The sequence below is a fragment of the Engystomops pustulosus genome, chromosome 2, assembly GCF_040894005.1.
Source record: "Engystomops pustulosus chromosome 2, aEngPut4.maternal, whole genome shotgun sequence".
NCBI lineage: Eukaryota > Metazoa > Chordata > Amphibia > Anura > Leptodactylidae > Engystomops > Engystomops pustulosus.
Window position 1 is genome coordinate 87,260,600 of NC_092412.1, and position 25,607 is coordinate 87,286,206.

General features: G+C 42.2%; 1 protein-coding gene across 1 annotated transcript in view; it reads right to left on the bottom strand.

Annotated features, from left to right (window-relative positions):
* The window catches only part of ABCC4 (ATP binding cassette subfamily C member 4 (PEL blood group)), a 160,846-nt gene that overhangs the window by 127,958 nt on the left and 7,281 nt on the right, over positions 1–25,607 (bottom strand). Inside the window, exon 2 of the mRNA XM_072135431.1 lies at positions 5,162–5,272. Coding sequence (XP_071991532.1) covers positions 5,162–5,272 — 111 coding nt within the window. The remainder of the gene's footprint in view (positions 1–5,161; positions 5,273–25,607) is intronic.

Here is a 25,607-nt window from a genome sequence, read left to right on the forward strand (position 1 = left end):
GGCCTCCATTGGTTAATAAATTTAATTTCCATTGATGCTTTTGTGATTTGGTTGTCAGCACGTTCAACTTTGTACAGAACAAAGTATTTAATGAGAATATTTAATTCATTCAGATATAAGAAGTGTTATTTGAGTGTTTCCTTTATTTTGTTTTTGAACAGTCTATACTAGAAACCCCCTGAATGACCCCTGAATTGTTAAAAACAGATTTTAACCCCAATTTTTATTTCATTTTATGTGTCAAAGAGTTATTACAATTAAATTGGTGTATGGTATTTGACTTTTAGAGGAAAGATTTGGTTGGAATAGATTCCGTTAAATATCAGTGGCAAGTAACTTACAAGCAGGGGAACTAGATACCACAAGCAGTCATTCTGGATCAAAGATCAAAATACGCGTATATTATATTACTAATGACAGTTCAGGGCACAGTATCCATAGTTACCAGGTGAAGAAATTAAAGGGGTCTTGTCATTTCGCACTAGACACTCACTAAACAGTGTAATACACTTATTGTGTGGCTCCTGTATTCATCATAAGCCACCCAGAAACTCAGATAAATATAAATGCATTACTTATGATCATTGGTGTACTTTTAATAGTTGGGCAATTCTGTTGATCAACCTCAGTGCAGGGACTCCTTTACACATTAAAGGGACACCACCACCAGATTTTGCAAAACATGTCATTTTTAGCTTGTGACAGCTCATGGTGATGCAGATCTTAAAATGCCTTTATCAGCATTCTGAATCATTTCAGTACTTTATAAAACTTTCTTTCACATTACCTGGCTCCTTGCCAGCAGCATGTGGCAAGCCCCAGGGAAGGTAGGGGCAGCGGCAGCAGCCTGTGTCTCAATCACCTCTACTGCGCATGCATCCAGTGGAGTAGAGGAAGAATGAATGAAGAGACCGAGACACAGGCTGCACCAGCTAAAATGACACTGCTGGTGACAGGTTACAGGCTTTAAATTTCCTTTTTACCAATAAAAAAAATCTCCTCCAAAGTCATGAGAAAATGTCACTTCAGATGCTTTGTCTTATAAAGTACCTAAAAACAGGCTTTTGGTATCATGTTGAAGAGAAGACCCACAACTTCTAGTTTGACTTAGAGTTGTGGTTCTTTGAGATGAAAGAATCAGAGATATAAGCATTTTAATATATATTGATGGAGTATTTAGAAATTTTGAGCTGCAGATAAAGAAATAGGTGGGAACTATATATTTAACTGTTTGCATCTCTGGTTCTGTAGCTCATAGAACCACAAGTCTGGTAATTCTACCCGAGTCTACCTGAGGGATAGAATCTGATGACAGTGTCCCTCTAAGGCTATATTCACACGAACGTATGGGGGACGTATATACGGCCGACGTATATACGGCCGATATACGTCCCCCATACACTTCTATGGGCACACGGCACCCCACGGGAGCGGTACGGTGCAGCACACGTGCGGCACCGTACCGTTCCGTACCCGGGAAAAAGATAAGACCTGTCCTATCTTTTCCCGTAATACGGCGCCGTGCGCCATAGGTTGCTATGGAGAGGGGCGGGGGTGAGCTGCACTCACCTCCTCCTCTCCCCGTACACTGCCGTTGCCCGCTACGGTACGGTACGGGCGGGCAACGGCAGTGTGAATATAGCCTAAGAGTTTATGCAGAGCAACCAGGTGTGCCACAGACAGTGACTTAAAGGAACCTATCAGCAGAAATTGTATGTATGTTGTCAAGCTGTTGAGCACCTTCCAGATCATGTTTATTACATGGCCAGTGTAGTGGCATCCAGAAAATCAATTTTACAGTGAGATGTAAATTGGTTGTATAAAGTCAAGGAGGTGGTGATTTTAACACTGAAATCAAGCTTTCTTTTCCTCAGAAAGCCCTCTTCACTATAATTGATGGTCCTGCATCCAGAATCATCGCTAACCAGATCTCCTGAAGTCTAATGAAACGATTTCAAGGCATTCAGAGCTCCCCCCTTTGACTTCAGTGCTAAATTCTCCTCCTCCTTGACTTTATACAACCAATTTACCTCTCACTTCAAAGTTGATTTTCAAGTTGATGCAACCACAATAGACCATGACAATACTGTGTTAGTGGTTTATTAGGCCAATTGCTGATGACAGGTTCCCTTTAAATTGAAGCTGTCAGACCCCAGTGCAAAGTCCATGCTAGGTCCCCAATTATAATGTATGGTTTATAGTACTAGTCTTTTCGTATGGGGAAAATGACACCTTATGGGCCCACTAAGCCTCCCAGACCTGGTTGTGACCGCCCCCCTACACCCTCTCAAGTTACACCACAGATATAATAATGGTGCGATAAACCATAAGCTAGAAGTTGTCCTTCAACTACTTCCAAAAAAAAGCAGGTGCATGACCACATTACGGTAGGCATTGACACTTATACACTGCAATTAGCCAGTTTTTAGTATTCTAATGTTTAATGGCCTACTTAGTCATTTGCTATTTTAATATGATGGACCAGAGCCATGCTGGACAAAGGCAAGGTCAATCAATTCCTTGTTTAGGTTTATACATCAATCTGGGATTTATTTTATAAAACAGTCAGCAGGGGGAAACTTTTTTTTTTTTGGAGTCTGTGCCTTTTTTAATGATGCTTTATATCTGCACTTCAGATTCCTTTACTTCATCCTTTACTAAGGCTGGGATTTTACTGTTTTACCGTTGAGATATCCAGGGAGAGACCATATCTATAGAATGTCTAAATCTATCAATATTGGCCTGCAGCCCATCTGGCAGGTTATCAAACACGGGGGGGACTCGATTTGATTTGTAATTATTTAATTTCGATTTTAAATTTCGATTATTCGATTTTAAAAAGTTAATTATAACCAAAAAAATATGTTTGGTCTCCCATACAGAACTAGAAGTTGCAGACCTGCATTATCAAGATGGTAAAATCCATTGCTATTATCCCTAGTAAATCCCTATTCTAACCTTCACTAGGGGATCTGGTTTAACTCTATTAGCTGTTATATTAGCCAGACATATAGTCAATGCACGATATGAATGATATGAAACAGGACTAAAACTGCATAAAAAATTGTATCGACTTCCATGGATTAGGAAAAACCTCTACAGGCTACAGAGGCAGATTCGGGAAGCAACAAAGACAATGGGCTTACACTTTTATTACATAGGCTTCCATTTACCAGCAGCAGAAAAGTTTCTTGGCAGACAATCCTGGTCACCATTTCCAATCCTTGATAAACAGCCCCACCTCAGAAGTGCCTAGCAATTATCCTTTCACAAGTTTCCTGATGAAGGAAATATTGTCCTGTGATCCAAGTATGGAAATATATTCAGATAGTGGCTTTATAATTGATAGGATGTACACCAGATTAATGATGTCGTACATATCTGCTATTAGGACTGCCAGGCAGACACTACATTTCCTTCATTAGATATTATGTGTGGTTAAGTGTCAGGATTTCCTACACAATAGCCTCCACTTATTAATGGGAAATGTCTGTAACATAGTATATAATGAAAGTGTAGCTAAAACTGTAGGATGATAATCTCATTGTCAGCACACAGCCTCTCATAGCACAGAAGGATCATAAAGTGTCTGTTTAGAGAATTTTACAATTACTATCACTGAGTTATAAAAGCTAAAACAGCAATAAAACTGAGTAAAATTGTAAGGGGGTTAATAATTATCTTTATTGTGTAAACATCACTAGGTGATTAACCCCTTAAGGACGGAGGGTTTTTCGCCTCATTTCTCGCTCTCCAACTTCAAAAATCCATAACTTTTTCATTTTTCCGTGTACAGACCTGTGTGAGGGCTTATTTTGTGCGTAACAAATTTTACTTTCCCGTAATGTTATTTATTTTAACATGCCATGTACTGCAAAGCTGAAAAAAAATTCCAAATGTGGAAAAATTGAAAAAAAACCGCACGTGCGTCACGTTCTTGTGGGCTCAGTTTTTACGACTTTCACTCTTCGCTCCAAATAACACGCCTACTTTATTCTTTGGTTCGGTGCGATCGCGGTGATACCAAATTTATACAGGTTTTATTGTGTTTTAATACATTTTCAAAAATTAAACGAATGTGTACAAAAAAGAAAAAAAAATTTTTGCCATCTTCTGACGCTAATAACTTTTTCATACTTTGGCGCACGGAAATGTGTGAGGGGTCATTTTTTGCGAAATGAGGCGACGTTTTCATTGCTACCATTTTGAGGTCTGTGCGACATTTTGATCATTTTTTATTTCATTTTTTATGTTATGTAAAAAGGTGTAAAAGTCGCATTTCGGACATTTGGGCGCCATTTCCCGCCTCGGAGGTCACCGCCGGCCGTAACCGTTTTTATATTTTGATAGATCGGGCATTTTGGGACGCGGCGATACCTAATATGTCTGTGATTTTTACTGTTTGTTATGTTTTATATCCGTTCTAGGGAAAGGGGGGTGATTTGAACTTTTAATATTTTATTAATTTTTTTTATTTTTTAAACTTTTTTTTTTCTTTTTTTTTTCACTATCTTTTAGACCATCTAGGGTACATTAACCCTAGATAGTCAGATCGCTGCTACCATATACTGCAATACTTCTGTATTGCAATATATGGCATTTTTGCAGCACATTCATTACAATGAGCCACTGGCTCATTGTAACGAATATGCAGCTGCCAGATAGCCTCGTGTCAAAAGAAGACACGAGGCTACCATGGCAACTGATCGCCGCCCCCCGATGACGTTCGGGGGCGTGGCGATCGAAAAAAAGATGGCGGCGCCCACGCGCCGCCGTCTTTTAAACGCCGCCGGCAACTTTGCCGGCGGCGTTTAGGGGGTTAATAGCCGCGATCGGTGCAAGCACCGACCGCGGTTATTAGCGGTGGGGGTTTTGTGCAAAATGCAAAAACCCCCACCTTTGTATGAAGAGGACTCAGCCCGTGAGCCCTCTTCATACATCCCTTATACCTCTGCGCCGTAGAGCTACGGCGCAGAGCGTTAAGGGGTTAAAATTTGAAAACTTTCTTTTATGGGCAAATCAATATGGTTGTGGCTGCCGGATTCTGACAGCAATGTCTATGGGTTCCTTAGCATCTACATCAGGATCTCCATTGGAAACAAAGTTTGACCCTCCCCCCAAACTTCACCCCCCATGTAGGAAAAACAGCGAAGCCACCTACCACTGAAGCTCCTCTCCAAGTCTCTCTGAGGTGTCTTCTGGGAGTACATTGTACATGTCATCTTCCTCAAGTTTTCTCTTGTGGCCAACAAGAAAAAGTGAATTGAGCCAACTGCAAAAAATTTGGATGCAGAAATAATTAATAGAAGAAGTCAGTATAATAGGGCACTACATAGCAACCACACAGTTGTATTGGAAAACTTGCTCTAAAATAACGCCTATTGGCAAATCAAACCAACAAGTATTATCTGTCTTTAGCAAGTAGCAATGTAGATTAAAGGTGTTGTCCCATCCAGGCCCGGCGCCAGCACCAGGCTTACCAGGGCAAGTGCCGGGGCCCCGGGTGCCGGCTGGTGTTGTTTTCTGCCTCCATGCTGCGCTCGTCGGGAGCGCAGCATAGAAGCAGAATCCGAAACTCACCTGTCCTCGTTCACCCGAAGCTGTGCTCCGCACAGTATGCGACGGCTCTGAAGCCGGTGCACATGATGATGTTATCGGATCACGTGTGCCGGTTTCAGAGCCGGCCCGTACAGCGGGCACATGCTGAAGAAAGGTGGCGGCTGTTCCTGCGCTGCTTTGGGGGAAGGAGAAAAGGTGAGTTTTTTTCTTACCCAGCGGGGGGGGGGGCAGTGTAGCTGGACGGGGGGATACAGTGTGTCTACAGGGGGAGGGGGGGGGAGTGTGGCTACGCGAGGTAGGGGCGGCAGTGAGGCTACTGAAGGGGAGACCATGAAGGGGCCCACTGAGGCTCTATCATACAAAAAACCTGGAGCCGGCCCTGGTCCCATCGTAGCAAGTTAGGCCCTATCCACAGGATAGTGCCCATCTTGCTGATCGGTGAGGGTCTTGGTGATGGGAGACACACTCCAAGATGACCGGAGCAGCCGGTCGCGCATATGCGGGCTGCCACGTTCATCTCTATCAGCTCCATAGAGATTAACTGGCACGCTCAGCTAACTCCTTCAGCTACATAAAGATGAACGGGGCATGCTCGGCCATCTCCTTCAGTTCCATAGAGATGACCGTTCATCTCTATGGCCGACTGCTTCGATCAGCTCAGGATACATCAGACCCCTGTTCTCGTGATCCGTGGGGCCCTCACTGATCAACAAGTTAGGCACTATGATGGGACAACCCCTTTAAGGAGTGAAGATGAAAGGAAGATAAAAGCCAAAGTAAGTAGCAAGAGAGAATTTGCTCTGAGAAGACGTGTTACAATGTTTCATGTATTCAACGATTTATTCAAAGTTTGTTGAAAAGTTTATGACTATTTAAGCAATATTTCTTCATTCTGCTGAAAAAAAGAGGACACTCAAGTAAGGACATTTCATACCCTGAGGGTGCTTATCTTATTGGGGTAAAATATAGTGACAGTGTCCCTTACTTTGCTTTGGCACAATAAGGCACTCATACAATACACTGCAATACTTCTGTTTTGCAACACATTAAGAAAAAAAATGTACCTAAATGTCTACCCAATATATCAAATACAATAAAATTCACATAGGTTAGGGCTACACATCCAACAAATAATGAAAGTTGTAATGTGACATGTTCAATGGAACTTCAGAAGAAATTCAACTGTATTCGACTTTTCCTTCATTGTAAAATAAAAAAAGCAGATGTCTAATCCTAAAATTCTAATAAAATGTCCCATTATCAATGTAGTCAGTGTAAAAGTATGATACTACAAGTCCTGCACAGAGTTGATCTGGATACTTGACAAAACACACGTACTTGTTGGCAAGAACACCCAAGACTCGGGCATGAATAAAGCCCTTTATACATTTTACTTTGCTACCAGACCACAAAACTAATATTTGTACTTCTAATTAGAAAAAGTGCAGTTATTTTAATGTTGCTTGTGTCGCAGAATCGAAAACAACTACCCATTTGCATTGATGGGGCAGTTCACTTAATACAGGCAGTCCCAGTGGTTAGGCAAAAGATGTAGATTTGTTCGTAACCACTTCATGACCAAAGGTCATTTGGTGCCTGAATGTCCAGGTCAATTTTTGCAGTTCTGAGGATGCATGCAGAGGGTGCTTGTACTTTTACAAAGAGTCTTCTGCAGCTCCTTATGCTTTCTGCCTTCAGCTGACAGTCTAACGGTCATATCTCCTGAACCCTGGCACTTAGAAACAAAATTCTGGTGTCCCATTAACTCCTTAAGGACGCAGCCATTTTGTAGCCTTGTGTCCCTACGCAGTATAATGCGCCACTTAAATTGCTCAATCTCTTATGCCCTCACTGCCTGCATATACAGTAGGAGTTACACACTCATTATTGCAATATTTATGTGCAATAACGATCATCTTGCATGAATTGCATGAATATTAAAATTACACACTCACACTGTATAATGCCCCCACACATTTTAAACCCACCCCCACTCTGTATTTCTATTAGTGAAAATATACTCCTCATTGGCGAAAAATACTCCTTACAAATGGTAAGAGGAGCATTATTACTCTTCTGGAAAAAACGTAGTGCGACCTCTGCCGGTCATGAAGGGGTTAAGAGGTCATGAAGGGGTTAAGCCTAATTTGTATGCCATTGACCTCTATCTTTTATGTACAAAAAATCATAATACGTGGAGGGAATATTGGAAATAAGGGGCGGTGGTCTAGGATACAGGAGGGGGTGTGCCCTGAAATGTCACAGTATGTGGCTTACATCATCTTGTAAGGCGTCTGGAAGAGTACGAGTCTTTGCCCGAGATCAAGACACATGAGTTTTTTCAACTTATGAACTCTAAATTACACTATACTAGTGATTAAGCAAATGGACTGTTGGGAATTTATATACTCACGTTGTCTATGGTCTAGAAAATTGCAAGCTATACTATCGAGCAAATCACTATGAAATTGTTCTTATACTTTCATGAATATTGAAATTGTTAGTGAAAAAAACTTGAAGCAAAGTGAAAAAAGTTTATTGTATACATATTTTGTGGTCATTTTCTTGGATACTATTCCTTGGGCCGCTATCTTTTACCACATGAACAGCCCGGGGGCAGGCCTCCCTATGGAGGCAGCCGAACGTATACCTTAGCCTGAGTTCTCATTCACACAACTTCATAGGGGCCGGTGATTTGCAGACAGATCACGGCCCCCAATAGAGGTCTATATAGGTCTATGGCACCTACGGTGAGGCTTTTTATGGAGAGGGAAGGAGTGAGGAGCGCCGACCCCTCCTCTCTCCTGCAACCGGTCGTGTGCTCACCTGGGTTAGACTTTGCCTTGTAGATGATCAGTGTAAAATATTTCAATAAGATCTCCTCTCCCTTTATAATAATCCCTTGGCCAGATTTAAGTCTGGCCGAGGGACTATTGTAACAGGAGAGAACTTTAGAGAAATTAAAATGATGGCCCATTAGCCCCCTCAACGGCACCTGGGAGGGTTGCCCCCCGTTACCACTTTTATACATGTTGGTAATGGAGTAACTCACAACGAAACAACCCAGACATCAGAGGCAGCTTTTGCTGATTATTTATTTGTATAAGTTACGGAACCTCACACTTCTCTCCCTGCTTTAATGTCTGAGCTAAATAGCTTTGGCCGTTGGTCTAGCTTCAAGGTAAATATGACAAAATACGAAGCCCTCAACATCTCTCTCTCGGCCAATGTGCCAGCTCTGATGTATGGGCTCTTTTTTGCCTGGCCACTGGGTGGTTATTAAATATTTAGGAATCAAAATTTGTAAGAACCTGAACTGCTTATTTACTGACATCCTTTACTGGCTAGGTTTAGGATAGATTTGGCTTCCTGGAAAAAGAAAGAAGTTTCCTGGTTCGGGACTGCCCCAACTGCCTACCTTGTACAGACTATCCCAATTTTCATACCCTTCTCCTTATTGACAGGTCCGAAAGTGCTTTGGCTTCTTTATTTGGTCCCCAGGACAGCCCAGGATCCGAAGTGAAATTGTGGTCTGCCTTATATAAAGGGGGTATAGGTCTGCCTGAGTGCCTCCTTTACTCTCTGTCTGAGGCCTTCTCCCAGCTTCTGGACTTCTTTTACAGCAAAACTTCTAAGACAAGGGTAGACCTAGCGCAAGGGGTTTGCCACAGAGAGCTTTCTACTCTCCCCTGGACCTGACCATTCGAGACTCCATCTCCCTTTCTTTGTTTGTATCACTACGAGACCCCGGCCCACACCCTACGTACCCTGAGTAGGCCAGAACACGGTCTCTCCCTAATTGACTTGAAAGTCCCCTTGCCCTTAATTGTAGACAATCCCGCATTCCCACCTGGAGGGACCAGAGAGACTGCTTCACAGATCTTATCCCAGTGGTACAGAGTTCCCTCGCTACTGCATAAATGATACCCCGTGGTCCCTGATGCCTGCCGATGATTTGGCTCTAGCTTAAGTAAGTTTTGGTCCACTGTCCTTGCCTGTCTGTTTAATCCCGATAACAGAAATTGCTTCCACTCATAGGATAGAGGAACTCATTGCACAGTCCCCTGCAGATCATGTATGTTAAAGTCAGAGTTCGTAGGGACGAACTGTCATAGAGTCTCTTAGGGAAGAGTCTGTGGACCCTCTGGACCATCGCGGGAGATACTAGCCGATACCCGAAACCGGAATCCAAGTGGCACCTGGTCTACGCCAGAGCCCGCCGCAAAGTGGGATAGTCTTTCTGCGGCGGGGTGTCATCAGGTCGTTCCATGGGTGTGACTAGCCCCGAGGTGGCAGCCAAGGTACTACAGTAGGAAATGCAGGAAACATTCCGGGCCTGAGATGACAGCAGGAACGCGGAGGAGCACTTGTGCCACTGGAACATGGTGAAACACTGGTAACGCTGGCACGGACTGAAGAAACCGTGGACCTTCCTGTTCTCTCCCACATACCGTCCACTCCTGAATTAATAATATCTGTGGGACTGGTGGGCCCTCTTTTTACTTCCTTGCATGCCCCCTGCTGCTTCCCTCCCTTCCCCGCTTGTTATTTAATTAAAACATTTACACTGCTCACCACACTGTATATCAAATGTGAAAGAATTATTCTGTAGGTTTGCGTGATTAAGAAACAACAATAATGTGCAGGTTTACAATTTTAGAAAAATTAAAAAGACACATTTTGCTTCCCATATTCTGAGAGTTTATTTATCAATTAAAGGAGTGTTTTAGGGTGTGTTTCTTGCACGATAAGATAACGGTTCTATTGGTACTATTTATTGCTTTTTTATTATATTTGTTTTGGAGGTTTTACATATGGGGAAAAGTGATTCCACAAATAAAATCAGAATCACGGCTTAAAGCACAAATAACAGATTAATTATATTAACCCCTTAACAACCAGGACCTTTTTATTTTTTGCATTTTCATTTTTCATTCTCCACCTTCAAATATCCATAACTTTTTTATTTTTCCATGTAGAGAGCTGTGTGATGGCTTGTTTTTTGTGTAACAAATTGTACTTCATAGTGACGGTATCTAATATTCCATGCCTATACTGGGAAGCGGGAAAAAAAATCCAAATGCAGTGAAATTGGTGAAAAAATGCATTTTACGACTTTTTACGGCCTTTACTGTGCACCCCAAATTACATGTCTACATTTTTGCAACTTTTGATGACGTTTTCAATGCTACCATTTTGAGAACTGAATGGCCTTTTGATCACTTATTTTTTTTTTTTTATTTGTATGGCAAAAAAGTGGCATTTTGACTTTCCATTTTCCATAATCACGGGAATAACAGTTTTTACATTTTGTGGATACGGCGATACCCAAAATGATTATTATTTTTACTGTATATTTATATATGTATCAGTTCTAAGGAAAGGGGGTGATTTGACTTTATGTTTTTTAATATTTTTACTATTTTTCAAACCCCGTAGGCTACTTTACCCCTAGGTCAGTGATGGCGAACCTTATAGAGGCCGAGTGCCCAAACTACAACAAAGACCCGCTTATTTATCGCAAAGTGCCAACACAGAAATTAATTTTTATTTATACTCCCTTCACTGTCACAGTTTTCATTGATACCAGCACCTGAGGACACCAATAAAGCAGAAAATAGTCCCAGGTACAGCTGTCACTTTAAAATAGCTCTGTGCACAGCAAGTCCTGGGCTGCCTGGGACTGCAGGAAGATACCTGGAGTCATCTCTGGTGATGGCCTGAGTGCCCACAGAAAGGGCTCTGAGTGCCACCTCTGGCACCAGTGCCATAGGTTAGCCATCACTGCCCTAGGTTGTATGATTGATCCACATTCTCTTTAAAGAGAACCTGCCATGCAAATTAACCCACCCAAAATAGATACTTATCTAAAAATTATGATTAAAAAGCATTGTCCTTATCCTCAAATAATACCTTTCCATGGATGCAATTTTAAAGTAAACCTATATGCAACTCACCTGATGTGTGTCCAACCCACTAAGTGAGTCCAATGAGTCCCTGAATATTCAGTGGTGATTGCATTGCCTTGCTGTCTTGTTCCTATTACAGGCCTCACTGCTACATGCTGCTATGTGGAAAACTGAGAGAAAACTCAATTACATGTTGACACTTAATGTCAAGTGACCAGGGTGATGTCATCCACGGTCCTGTTACATTTGCACAGGCTACCACAGGTATGTATTGGTTCACATGAAATCACGTCTCCATGGAGGATGGGGAGGAGTAGAAATCCATGGAGGCTGCTGCAACTTCATGTGGTCAGATACATGCATGGGGTACAGTTTGTATTGTTAAGGCGCTAAAGGACCTGAGATGATGCAACTCAGGTCACATGACATGAACTGTGACCAGTAAGGAGGCATAAGGCATGGAGAGGAGTAGAAATCCATGGAGGCATGATATAATCATGCCATGATACTCCCATGTGATCAGATACATACATGGGGTAGACGCTGCAAACGTAACCGGGTAAAGGACCTTAGATGACATTACCCTGGTCACACTGCAGGCTGAGAAGAGGCATGGGACCTTTGTAAGTTTAAATTGTGCAGTCAGATCACAGCTACCATTACAGTCATTTGCATGGAGCCCTATTGTGAGACAAAACCAGGAGTGGATAAGCATACAGAAGAGGTGCAAAGCAATTGTAAACAACCATTTCCATACTTAGGTATTTATGATATCTCCAGCTTTGACACCAATCTCAAGATTGCTGGTTTCCTCACCCAGTCTCACTGTTGACCAGCATGAAGAGATGGTCAGCACTAACTGTGAATTAGCACAGCCCTCTTCAAGTCAATAGAAGTAACAAACCAACAAAGCCGAAAAACAAATAAAGGTCTTCTATTCCAGGATGTCCAGAGAGGGAGACCACACGATAAGTAGTCAAGGGGGAGATAAGTCGCTGTGTCTGTCTTTAGACCAGTGCAGAGTAGAACTAGAAAGTTCTGTGCGCCAGATTAATCATTGTAGCTGATGCTGGATGAAAAAAAATAGAGAGTCCTACTTTGCACCTATTTGTTGGTCAGGTTTGCTGCACCACAATACAGAATTTTCTGATTGATACATCTCCCCCAGATTGTCATCGCAGGACAGTGAAAAGGCAATGCCGCTGGTCCCTAGAGGCTGATCAAACAACTAAATAGCCTGAAAGAAGCAACACAACAAGTGAAATTTTTACTTTTCCAAGCAGAACGTTTAACCCCTTCCAGGACCCTTTAACCCCTTCCCGCACCCTGAAGTAATTCTACATCATAGGATGCAGGTAGTTCCCGCACACCGACGTAGAATTACGCCATGGCAATCGCTCAGAAGCCCATGGGATCACCGCGGGATCCCAGCAGTACATGGTAGCCAGGATCCCACAGTAACAGCTGGGATCGCGACTATTGTGATCCCGTCTGTTTAACCCTGTAGACGCCCTATAGTACATTGCCGCAACGAGCGGCACCTGATAAGGACCCCAGGGCTGCCTTCAGAAGCAGCCTGTTAGGATCTTGCTTACAACACGATATAACAATGCAGCTGTCAGCCTATGCAGAATGCATAGGCGCACTATGTAATATGCTGCAATAAATTAGTATTGCAGTATATTACAATGAAAAAGAGATCAAATGATCACTTGTTCATGTCCCACCCTGGGACAAAATAGAACAGTTAAAAAAAAGTGTAATTTAAAAAATGATAAAAAAAAAAAAGAATAAAAATCTTTTATAAATATTATTAAAAAAGAATAAAAAAGTCCCATCCCATGCAATAATCAAGTAAAACATAAAAAAGTGAAAAATCACCCAAAAAAAACAACATATTGGGTACCATATGTTCGTAACAACCCGTACAATAATATAAAACTGTCACTGAACCCGTACGGTAAAACAAAAAGTATGAAATCTGACTTCATAAAAACATGATCAAAAAGTAACATTTACCCCAACATGATAACAAAAAAGTACAGCTTGTCCCACAAAAAATAAGCTCTAAACCAGCTCTGTAAACAAAAAAAATATAAATGTTCTGCCCATTGTTACATGGCGATGCAAAAACAAGAAAATTTCTCACAAAATGAGTTCTATATTCTGCAAAAAGTTCACCACATTGAGGGGTGTAATTTCTAAAATGGCATGATTTATGGGGGTTTACTGCTATTTAGGCCTCTGGATTCTCATAAAAAGCCACGCCGATATCAAGCAGACATTTGTTAGTTAGCCAAATTACAATTTTTTTCAGAACTAAACACAAAAGCTATATGACCACCAATAATTTCACAGGGCAAATTTTAAAAATCAGGCCTAGTCCTAAGGCCCTAAAATGGCTGCAAAATTAAACATGTGATCACAAGGCACGAGCTGCAATGACTTGTTTTAGTCACTACACAAGCAGAACTGTCCCTTTACTATTATATATTCTGTTTACCAGATGCGGAGATCTGCTGATCTTTGGGGTTTCTTAGAAACAGAAGATCTATGGGGTTACTCAGCAGTGTTGAAACCCCACCAATCCATTATTGATCACATATACTTAGGATAAGTAAACAATATTTTTGTCCCAGAAAACCCCTCTCAGTTCAACACAGGTGCTGTATGCCAGTAAGTGGTCACGCCTAAATGTCCAAGTCTTGATTAGAGATGGACGAATCGATTCTAATGATTCTAAATTCGTTTAGAATTTCAGGAAAACCACGATTCGTCACAAAGTTTATAGTGATTCGCCATGAGTACAACTTGTGACATGGGGCAGAGATCTTGGGGAAGAAAGAAACATGGCGATACTGTCCCTCACTGTATGGCGGTACTGTCCCTCACTGTATGGCGGCAGTGTCCCTCACTGTATGGCGGCAGTGTCCCTCACTGTATGGCGGCAGTGTCCCTCACTGTATGGCTCTATTCTTCCCTGTATAGCAGTAGTGTTCCTCACTATATGGCGGTTAGGGATACCAAATTGGTATAGGTTTTATAATGTTTTCAAACATTTACAAAAAAAATATATTATATATACACATATATATACACACACTCACCGGCCACTTTATTAGGTACACCATGCTAGTAACGGGTTGGACCCCCTATTGCCTTCAGAACTGCCTCAATTCTTCGTGGCATAGATTCAACAAGGTGCTGGAAGCATTCCTCAGAGATATTGGTCCATTTTGACATGATGGCATCACACAGTTGCCGCAGATTTGTCGGCTGCACATCCATGATGCGAATCTCCCGTTCCACCACATCCCAAAGATGCTCTATTGGATTGAGATCTGGCGACTGTGGAGGCCATTTGAGTACAGTGACCTCATTGTCATGTTCAAGAAACCAGTCTGAGATGATTCCAGCTTTATGACATGGCGCATTATCCTGCTGAAAGTAGCCATCAGATGTTGGGTACATTGTGGTCATAAAGGGATGGACATGGTCAGCAACAATACTCAGGTAGGCTGTGGTGTTGCAACGATGCTCAATTGGTACCAAGGGGCCCAAAGAGCGCCAAGAAAATATTCCCCACACCATGACACCACCACCACCAGCCTGAACCGTTGATACAAGGCAGGATGGATCCATGCTTTCATGTTGTTGACGTCAAATTCTGACCCTACCATCCGAATGTCGCAGCAGAAATCGAGACTCATCAGACCAGGCAACGTTTTCCAATCTTCTACTGTCCAATTTCGATGAGCTTGTGCAAATTGTAGCCTCAGTTTCCTGTTCTTAGCTGAAAGAAGTGGCACCTGGTGTGGTCTTCTGCTGCTGTAGCCCATCTGCCTCAAAGTTCGACGTACTGTGCATACAGAGATGCTCTTCTGCCTACCTTGGTTGTAACGGGTGGCGATTTGAGTCACTGTTGCCTTTCTATCAGCTTGAACCAGTCTGCCCATTCTCCTCTGACCTCTGGCATCAACAAGGCATTTCCGCCCACAGAACTGCCGCTCACTGGATGTTTTTTCTTTTTCGGACCATTCTCTGTAAACCCTAGAGATGGCTGTGCGTGAAAATCCCAGTAGATCAGCAGTTTCTGAAATACTCAGACCAGCCCTTCTGGCACCAACAACCATGACACGTTCAAAGGCACTCAAATCACCTTTCTTCCCCATACTGATGCTCGGTTTGAGCTGCAGGAGATTGTCTTGACCATGTCTACATGCCTAAATGCACTGAGTTGCCGCCATGTGATTGGCTGATTAGAAATTAAGTGTTAACGAGCAGTTGGACAGGTGTACCTAATAAAGTGGCCGGTGAGTGAGTGTGTGTATATATATATAACAGAAAAAAAAGGCAGCACTCCGAGATTTGTGGAAATCAGAAAAACATACTCATTTATTCACACGTGTCAAGGCTACGTTTCGGCTCCTTGCATCTGGAGCCTTTCTCAAGCAAAGGTGCATGTAACACAGTGAAAAATTTATACAAAATACACAGGAAGTGACATCATCTTACAGGTCATGTGATCACAGCAATACCAAGTTTAAATCACATATTTGAATACAAAAAGGACTTTACAATTACATATAAACATTAAGTTAGAGACCTAGTGCAGTCATGTGCATAATAAAAGGAAGATCTTTCGCCTACCTAAGGATCAGTAGCTGGCAGGATGTGGAATAGTGGCGTGCCCCATGGAGCACCGCCTCTGACACAATCATGTGACTCATATAAACAGAGCTGGCAGTCACGTGACGCCATCTTGTGAAAGGGAGAACCATGCAGTGTATAATAAATACGAGATACGGAATGCCCTTGTGGCTTATGGTATGTTGGGGAAACGAGCACAGAACTGAAGTTGCGATTGAATAATCATAGGCAGTCCATCAGGGACAGGAGAGTTGACTTACCAGTCTCAAAACATTTTGTGGAGGCCAAACATACGGAATTTCAACTACGAGTCAGAATTATTGACCATGTCCCACCTCATAGATTAGGGGGAAATAAACTATATAGACTTCGTAGGAAAGAATTGGAGTGGATCCACAGATTGGACACTCTGAAACCCAAGGGTCTCAATATTGAATTTAGAACCACGGAAGTTGCTCGATAATGGGCGTAAACCTATGTAGGTTGGAATCTTGGTCACCTTATCTGAATCAGTGAAACATTGGTGTATGATATTGTATATTTATAATGATTATTTCCTACCAAGCCGTATACTTACCACTTTTTCTTCTTTTTTAGATCTCGCAAACACTTCACTAGAGGCACCCCACTGTTTTCTTCACTCTGCAGATGTGATCTCCGCTGATTATCCTAAGGATCAGACACTACATATCATGATTCACCTCCTTCAGTAACCTTTATTGATCTATAGGGAGACTGCACTTATTTTGGGTTGCAAATGGTCTCTATTATGGGCCAGATATAGAGTGATAACCTGACCTGCATTATGCACCCGCTGGACTCCGGTCCTGAAAGGGTTGCTATGGATCGGGCAGTGCTGACAACTCAGTCACGATAATGTGACTGATGTCTGTGCATGGCACTGTGGATCCATTGAGACCCGGCACCCGTTTTAGAGACAATAATCTCGTATTTATTATACACTGCATGGTTCTCCCTTTCACAAGATGGCGTCACGTGACTGCCAGCTCTGTTTATATGAGTCACATGATTGTGTCAGAGGCGGTGCTCCATGGGGCACGCCACTATTCCACATCCTGCCAGCTACTGATCCTTAGGTAGGCGCCAGATCTTCCTTTTATTATGCACATGACTGCACTAGGTCTCTAACCTAATGTTTATATGTAATTGTAAAGTCCTTTTTGTATTCAAATATGTGATTTAAACTTGGTATTGCTGTGATCACATGACCTGTAAGATGATGTCACTTCCTGTGTATTTTGTATAAATTTTTCACTGTGTTACATGCACCTTTGCTTGAGAAAGGCTCCAGATGCAAGGAGCCGAAACGTAGCCTTGACACATGTGTGAATAAATGAGTATGTTTTTCTGATTTCCACAAATCTCGGAGTGCTGCCTTTTTTTTCTGTTCTATGGTTTGATGGACCTTGGTTCAGTTCCTGGGAATTGCACCCGAGTTCATAACTTTTCCCGAGTGCTGCCTCACCTCTTTGTATCTTATATATATATACACACACACACACACACACACACACACACACACATTGCCATCTTCTGGTGCTAATAACTTTTTTAATACTTTGGTGTGCGGAGCTGTGGGTGGTGCCATTTTTGCGACTTTTGATGATGTTTTCATTGGTATCATTTTAAAGACTGTATGACCCTTTGATCCCTTTTAAATAGTATTTTTTCATATTTTTCAAAATTGCAAAAAAGTGCCATTTTCGATACTACCTTCCGTTATGGGGGTTAAACGCAGTGAAAAACTTATTATATTTTGGTAGATCAGGCAGTTTTCGGACGTGGCGATAGTGTTTATGATTTTTACTGTTTATTTCTATATCAGTTCTGGGGAAAGGAGGGGGGGGTGATGTGAATTTTTAGGTTTTTTTATTATAATTTTTTTTTTTACTTTTTTTTATTTTTACTATTTTTCAGACCCCATAGGGTACTTTAACCCTAGGTTGTCTGATCGATCCTATCATATACAGGCGGTCCCCTACTTAAGAACACTCGACTTACATACAACCCATAGTTACAAACGGACCTCTGGATATTGGTAATTTATTGTACTTTAGTCCTAGGCTACAATAAACAGCTATAACTGTTATCACTGGTGTCTGTAATGAAGCTTTAGTGTTAATATTGATTCCTATGACAACCCAACATTTTTAAAATCCAATTGTCACAGAGACCAAAAAAGTTCTGGCTGGGATTACAATGATAAAATATACAGTTCCGACTTACATACAAATTCAACTTAAGAACAAACCTACAGACCCTATCTTGTATGTAACCCGGGGACTGCCTGTATTGCCAAACTACAGTATGGCAGTATAAGGGGATTTCCCTTATTCATTACAATTACAATCGCACATTTTAATGAAGGGGTTAAACATCTCTAGTCTTGAGCAGAGGAACAATGAGGATTTTTTTTTCCAAGAAATGATTGTAGGAAATTGTTGACAGCCATTGTTACAATCCAAAACAATGTAAATAGGAGTAATCCATGTTAGTCAAAACATCAACAGATAAGAATGTATTATTACACAGACAGTTTCAAACGCCTTTAAAAAAGACATAGCTCATAACAAAGCAGCAGAAAGTTCTATTGACATTGGCCATACTTCTGACGGTAAGCATCTGCATGCTGTCCTATTGTGTGAGCCTCAGATCCTACACCAAGAGGAAACCAGTCTGCTGGACAGGAGACCTATTAATTGTTCTAGGCTGATCCCTTGAGGATTCCTATACCAATGCTCACATACACCATGTATTAAGGTTGTTACCGGTACTGTAGTGGTACTGTTGCTACATATTTAAAATGTATGTTCTGGAATCACTGTATGTCATATTAAAATGCACATCCTCAAAAGTCCTTAACACCCCCCCCCCCCCACACTCCTAATGTTCACAATCCCAAGGTGGACTGTAACTCAGTAGGATACGAACTATGGGTAGGGATTATGATCCATTAAAAAAGTGGCTGGACCATCATACAAACTTTTACACCTCTTTTGTCACCCCCTCATGCTCATAGACTGTAAGCTCTTGTGAGCAGTACCCTCAAGGCCTGTTCCATTTGACTGTCAGTACTTTGTAACGTAACATTATATTTGTTTATGTCCCCTATGATTTGTAAGGCGCTACGAAATAGGATGGAGCTATATAAATAAAGATTATTAATATAACACGTTGGCACATGGTGTACTTTGCCATAGCCTGCACCAGTTCCGTCAGCAGGCCTCCATCATGCCCCTGCACACCCACTTTGTATGGTGGTGGAGTAAGAGTGAAAATAGAAGCAATTTCTGGCCACGTGCCAGGAATTGCGACAATTTCAATGCCATTTCAGCCATGGTCAATTTGCCATTATTTGTTAACTATGCTCTATGTACATATGACGGTGCTCCTAAATCCAGCCTGCCACCTCTCTACACTCCAATGACTTTTGTCTCCTACTTATAGCCCATCCACAACCAAACATACGTCTGCTTCCTATTCCCTGGCATGGTGGAGATGCTTTCCAGTGCACATACTCACAGCTGGAAAATTTGAGAACTCTTTCATGAGCAAAGCCCATTAAGGAGAACCTGTCATCAGGTTTTCACTTTCAGACTTTTCATTAAACATGGAGAAAACCAGATGACGGGTTCCCTTTAAATGCTGCGCAGGATGAAATATACATATATAAAAACATGTGCACTGGTGTTTATTGGGTTAGGAAATTCACCCATCTACAGTATATTGGAATATTTCTGTGTGTTCCCAACCAAACAAGCACTTTAAAAAAAACATTCTTTGTTCTATCCTAATATGTACCAAGTAATTAAGAAACTCTTCCAAACATAAATGTGCTGCGACACCGCTCTTCCCACACTACCAGTCCAAAAACCTGAGGTAAACTGATGAAAAATGCATAAACATAATTAGGAGGATAGGATTTCAGGCATGTGAATGGCTTAGCTTAGATATGACCTCTTAATAACTTTCCAGCTGGTCTCTTGAAATTAGTCTGTAAGGAAAACAGTGCCACTCATAAAAAGCCAAAAAGCACTGCTCAGAGGTGTATCACTGTGTTATTATTTCTGACAGGCAGAAATAATCAATCGCTGCACCCCCAACACCCCCCCCCCCCTTAGCTGCTGTGTATAAGTGATCCAGCTCAGGATTTGTCCTTTTTGGACACTTCAGGAAGCTCCATGAACCATGCAAGCAGAAGGCAATCCAGCTCCCCCAAGATCCTGAATGTTGTAATTGATTTTTCAGCAACACCACTTGGTTCAGGAATTAAACAGGATATGCTTCTGCATCAGTGTAGGTTCTCAAGGTATGTTTGGTTCATAATGCATGAAATCAAATGGTAGATTTCCTATAAGGGATTAATTGCCCAGGATCCAGTCATCTGTAATCCAGTAATATTTACTATTAAGTTTATTTGCCTCACTGTATATGCTGTATATTTTGCAAGATGCAGGATTGAAAACATGTTTTTCATTTGTACAACTGGAAATCGTCAACCAATTTTCTCAATAGCTGATGGCAGAAGGAACGTGTGTACATGAAATGCCTTATGGCTGTCAAAGGGTTACAACAAACAGGAAGCGCTAAAAGATGGAGAGCAGCCAATACTTCCATTTACATGAAGAGAAAATGGCTGGGTGTATGAGCTGCTGCAGTTCACTTTTACATCATTACACTTGCCATCTGTCAATAATATACTTTTCACAATGTGCCTGTAACTCGTTGTCAGACATCTCAGAAGACATTATCAAAAGCGGCAGCTACTTTAAGCCAATCACAGGCAGTCCACAGGTTATGTACAACATAATAATAATAATAATAAAAAAATAATCATCTTTATTTATATAGCACCATCATATTCCGTAGCGCTTTACAGATCATAGGGGACACATATAAATAAAATAAAAAACATGACAGAGCACAAACAATTCATATGGAACAAAAGGGGTGAGGGCCCTTCTCCCAAGAGCTTACAGTCTATGAGAGAGAAAGGGGCGACCCAAGACGAGAGAAAGGGGCGACCCAAGGGAATAAAACAAAATAGAATATAATATATAGAGGTGCTGCTGCTTGACCCAGTCTAGGTTCTTAAGTTACATAAAGTTATTCGTAAAGTTATAAAGGTATATTCTCAGTGAGTGTAACTAAATATTAATTTTTGTCTCGGAGACAATTAGATTTTCAAAACTTTGCGTTGACATGAGAACAATGATTAAAAATAAAACTTCAATGCAGACACCGTACAGTTGTTCATTGCAGCCTAGAATTAAAGTACAGTAAACTAGCAGCATCCAGAGAGTTTTGCCAGAGAAGTCTGTAAGTTGGGTGTCCTTAAGTTAGGGACTGCCTGTACTATAAAGTTTGAAAATAGATTTTAATTCATACATTAAACTGCCATGTCTTATCATCACCTTAAACCTTCATAGTCTAAATATGTCCTTCACTGGCTCCCTTTTAAGGATAGTTAATGTCAAAACACAATCTCTTAAAATGTTTTCACAGCAAACAAAAGCTATGAATGCCTAAGTAGAACAATCAGATTAGTACTCTGCACTGTGCTAGGCCATGTCCACATATGTGGTAGCTACACAAATGTTGTGCTATAACACATTGCCATTGTGTATCCATAGCAGCCAGCATAGACAGAGTCAGGATGATTGCTAGGTGCTCGTCTAGGGTGCCGCCCTACTGAGCGCGGTGTCTAAGAACTATATAAGACAGTGATGGGCAACCTTTTGAGCTTGGTGTGTCAAAATTTGCCTAAAAACCGAGCATAACTCGGGTGCTGTGTCACCTTTAGAAAAAACCTAATTTTGTAATAACATGTCCAGCAGCGGCCTCCCCTTATTAATAACATGTCCAGCAGCGGCCTCCCCTTATTAATAACATGTCCAGCAGCGGCCTCCCTTTACTATTAAAATGCCCCTAGCAGCCTTCCTTTACTACTAAAATACCCCTAGCGCCCTCCCTTTACTACTAAAATACCCCTAGCTGCCTTCCTTTACTACTAAAATACCCCAAGCGCCCTCCCTTTAAATATAATATAATAATAAACTTATATACTTACCCAGTGATGTCTTCTTCCCTGTAGCTTTACTGCAGGTCTGACGATAATGACGGCTCGGCTCCTCCAGGTTGCACCGCGCGCCTCGGGTCAAGTGACTGACGTGACCTGACGTCAGGTCGCCTCAGTCACGTGACGAGCAGCGCGCATTGCAGCCTGGAGGAGCCGGAGGAGTTGCAGACGGTGGGCGGACCAACGCGGTGCCGGACAGGTAAGCAGGGGGCAGAAATACAGGGACAGGGGCGGGACATTAACATTGGGGTAGCAATTACACAGGGGCAGCACATTACACAGGGAGGGGGCGGACAGCGGGAGCTGGGCGGCCGCGTGTCACCAAAAATGACTAGTGTCATAGGTTCGCCATCACTGGGTAAACCTATTCATTATCTTATATTATAAGATAATCAATGGAACTTGTGTCTTTACGACTACAAGAGCGTGTGGCTCAGCTGTCACTGTATCCTCACACTAGTTGTGTTCTGTAGGATAGGTATGTGAAAATGAAAAAGACGGAGGATCGACGGCAAACAACTATTAATGTTTTCTGATAAATTCATGCATTAGGGGGCTTGTATACACACACACACACACATACATCTCACACTGCAAGGCAACACCAAAAGCAACATAAAACAAGTTTGTGTGCTGCTACTCATCCATGGACATGCACAATGATAAGCAGAAGGCTGGGGTGGCAGATTTCCTAACTAAGTCACTACCCAAAATTATAAATCAACATCAATGACAAGGATGGTGTAACGGGTCACACAGACAACTGGACGGTACCTGTGAGTACCCGGGAGTAAAGTCTCTATGGGAAGAGTCTGGAAGGAGGAGTCTGTGGACCCACTGGACCACCGCGGGAGTTGTTATGAGGCCCGCGGTTGCAGTCAAGGTACAGGGTATGGAGGAGACAGTCCAACTGGTAAAACTGGCACGGACTGAAGACACCGCTGAACTAGAATCCTGGAAGGCACAGAAGGAAGTGTATGGGAACGCTGGAGACAGGAGACACGTAGGCGTCTGGAAACGCTGAGGGGCAATCACTTCAACAGGAACCGCTGTGGGAAGCGAGGTGTGGAAACCTTGGAAGTTCCATAGAATGCTGAAGATCCGTCCAGGAAGGAAGGGAGGTGCCGGATTATAAGGGCTGAGCCGGATTAGCCAGCGCCAATCAGGAGGATGCTGGCCCTTTAAATCCTGAGAAGTCGCCCTAGCGGCGGGAGCGCGCGGCCTGGAAGGCAGGAGGCGTGCGCTCTCCACGCCACCACCTGGAGTGCAGCCAGGAGCCAGGATAGGCAAGTCCGGGCAGGGGGGCTGGGACAAGCATACGGCGATAACGGGTGTACCCGCAATCCCTGACTTGGATCGCGGGAGCACCCGTGACAGATGACCAACATCAAATTATTGTTTCAATCTATCATTACAGGAGACTTCACAAATGGGGCAACCTCCATGCCATCCTCAGCAGGGGACGATAGTGTGGTCTCCATAATACATTGAGGCCACCTACCTGGCTACGCTTTTTTTAAGTGTTTATATTATCTCCACTTTAGAAAAAGAGAACTCAGTAGAAATGATAAGAGGACCCACAACCCAGAAAACCTGATAACACAGAGCGCTTTAGTCATGACAATGTAAATATTAAGCCACCCACACTGAAGTGAGCAATACGCGGCAATGTTTTCTGATTACTCTGGCTGTATGCCACAAGATCTCTCCAGTCATGGAACGATTACACCATGTGTGCCGCTGTAAATTGGTTACCGTTTCCCCTAACGTGTCACTACTAAAGACGAATCAATAAGAAGAGGAAGTACACGCAGATTACAGCACAGCAGTGTTTGACTACAGTGAATAGTCAAAAAAAAAAAACACAATGTAAAGCCAATTTCACACCAACGCTAGTGATGTCTGTTACATTCATCAGATATGGAAGTGAAGGACAGACACCTAATACTGATAAATAGAAGCTCATCAGTTCCCATAGCAGCTCATGTATAGAAGGTCCCCTTCATATATTAACTACAGAAACCACAACACTGAAACCCCTGCTATTTTTGCTATTCTCAATGACAGAATAGAGACAGACACTGCTAATGGTGGTATGAACTGGGCCTACAAGTCACTTAACATCCCATTGGCACAATAAGAAGTCCAGAATGAAGGTTTTTTTGTTACTCTTTTTAACTCCCAACCGTGCACTAACTTTAGACGACGGGCGGTGCGCCTGGAGTGATGTCCTTTGGCAGTGCTGCAGTTTCTTCTGTGCAAAGGCAGCCAGAGACCCTAGCAAGAAGGTAGAAGTGGCTTATTAGCTTGCCGTCCCTTTTCTTTATTATATATTGGTAAAAGAGCGTTATGCAGTGAATACAGGCCACTATAGAGCCTGGCGGTAATGTGATCACGGTGTCTGAAATAATCTACCAGAGAAGCCGGGTGTCTCAGAAAAACTAGCCTTAACAGCCATTGTAGACACCCAATATATAGGGAATTGAAGGATTCATGTAGCTCTATAAATAAAATAATAATAATAACCAAAAAGACCCAAAGACCCTAGAGTAAGACATCTGCCTAATAATAATAATGATCTCCTGCGGTCTCCGTTTCTCCCTCAATCAACTCTTCCTTCCATACACCACACACCCCAAAACATAATGAACAAAAATGGAGATATATACACTATTTTGGGACAACTTTCTTTTCTGGATTGAAAATGATCTAGCATTCCCTTTGCATAATCTGGTCTATGTTCTCAGGTCCCGTTAACAGACAATAGAAAGTGAAAAACATATTCCACAGGTCAGTATGCATCAGTTCAAAGAGAAACTTTGTGAAGTTTGGTAATTTCATAGCAGGACTTCAGACAGCATGTGAGCAGATCTGCTGAAACATAAACCACATATAATGTGAGGTTCCCACTCCGCAGACACAAACCCGCTATTCCAGGTCCACATGGCAAAGGCTAGTACTTCTGTACTTCATTACTATCTGTACAGCGTTCTCTAAATTCTCAAGGTTCTGTAGGTATCAGAACTATAAATTACTAAATACAGTATTACAAGATTACCGTATTTCTTGTGATTAGAGTTGTACTCTAATAGTTATGTCAAATGATAATGGTTCTTTAGCATGACAGTTTTTCACTCAGAAGCAGAAATCTCTGGTCACCCACTGTGCACATATATCACTTGGAGAAATTAGTGGAAACCTCATCCCCCAAGGATCCAAGATTTTTTCTTTATCCTGCAGACAGGGAATAAATATATCGGAATATAAAGAATGTGCTATCTATTGTTATTGGGCCATTATCCCAGGTCATATCTGTCAGGGCACATGGGTCAATGAACCCGCTGGATGACCGCCTGAGATGGTACTAGCCGACACCTGGGACCAGAATC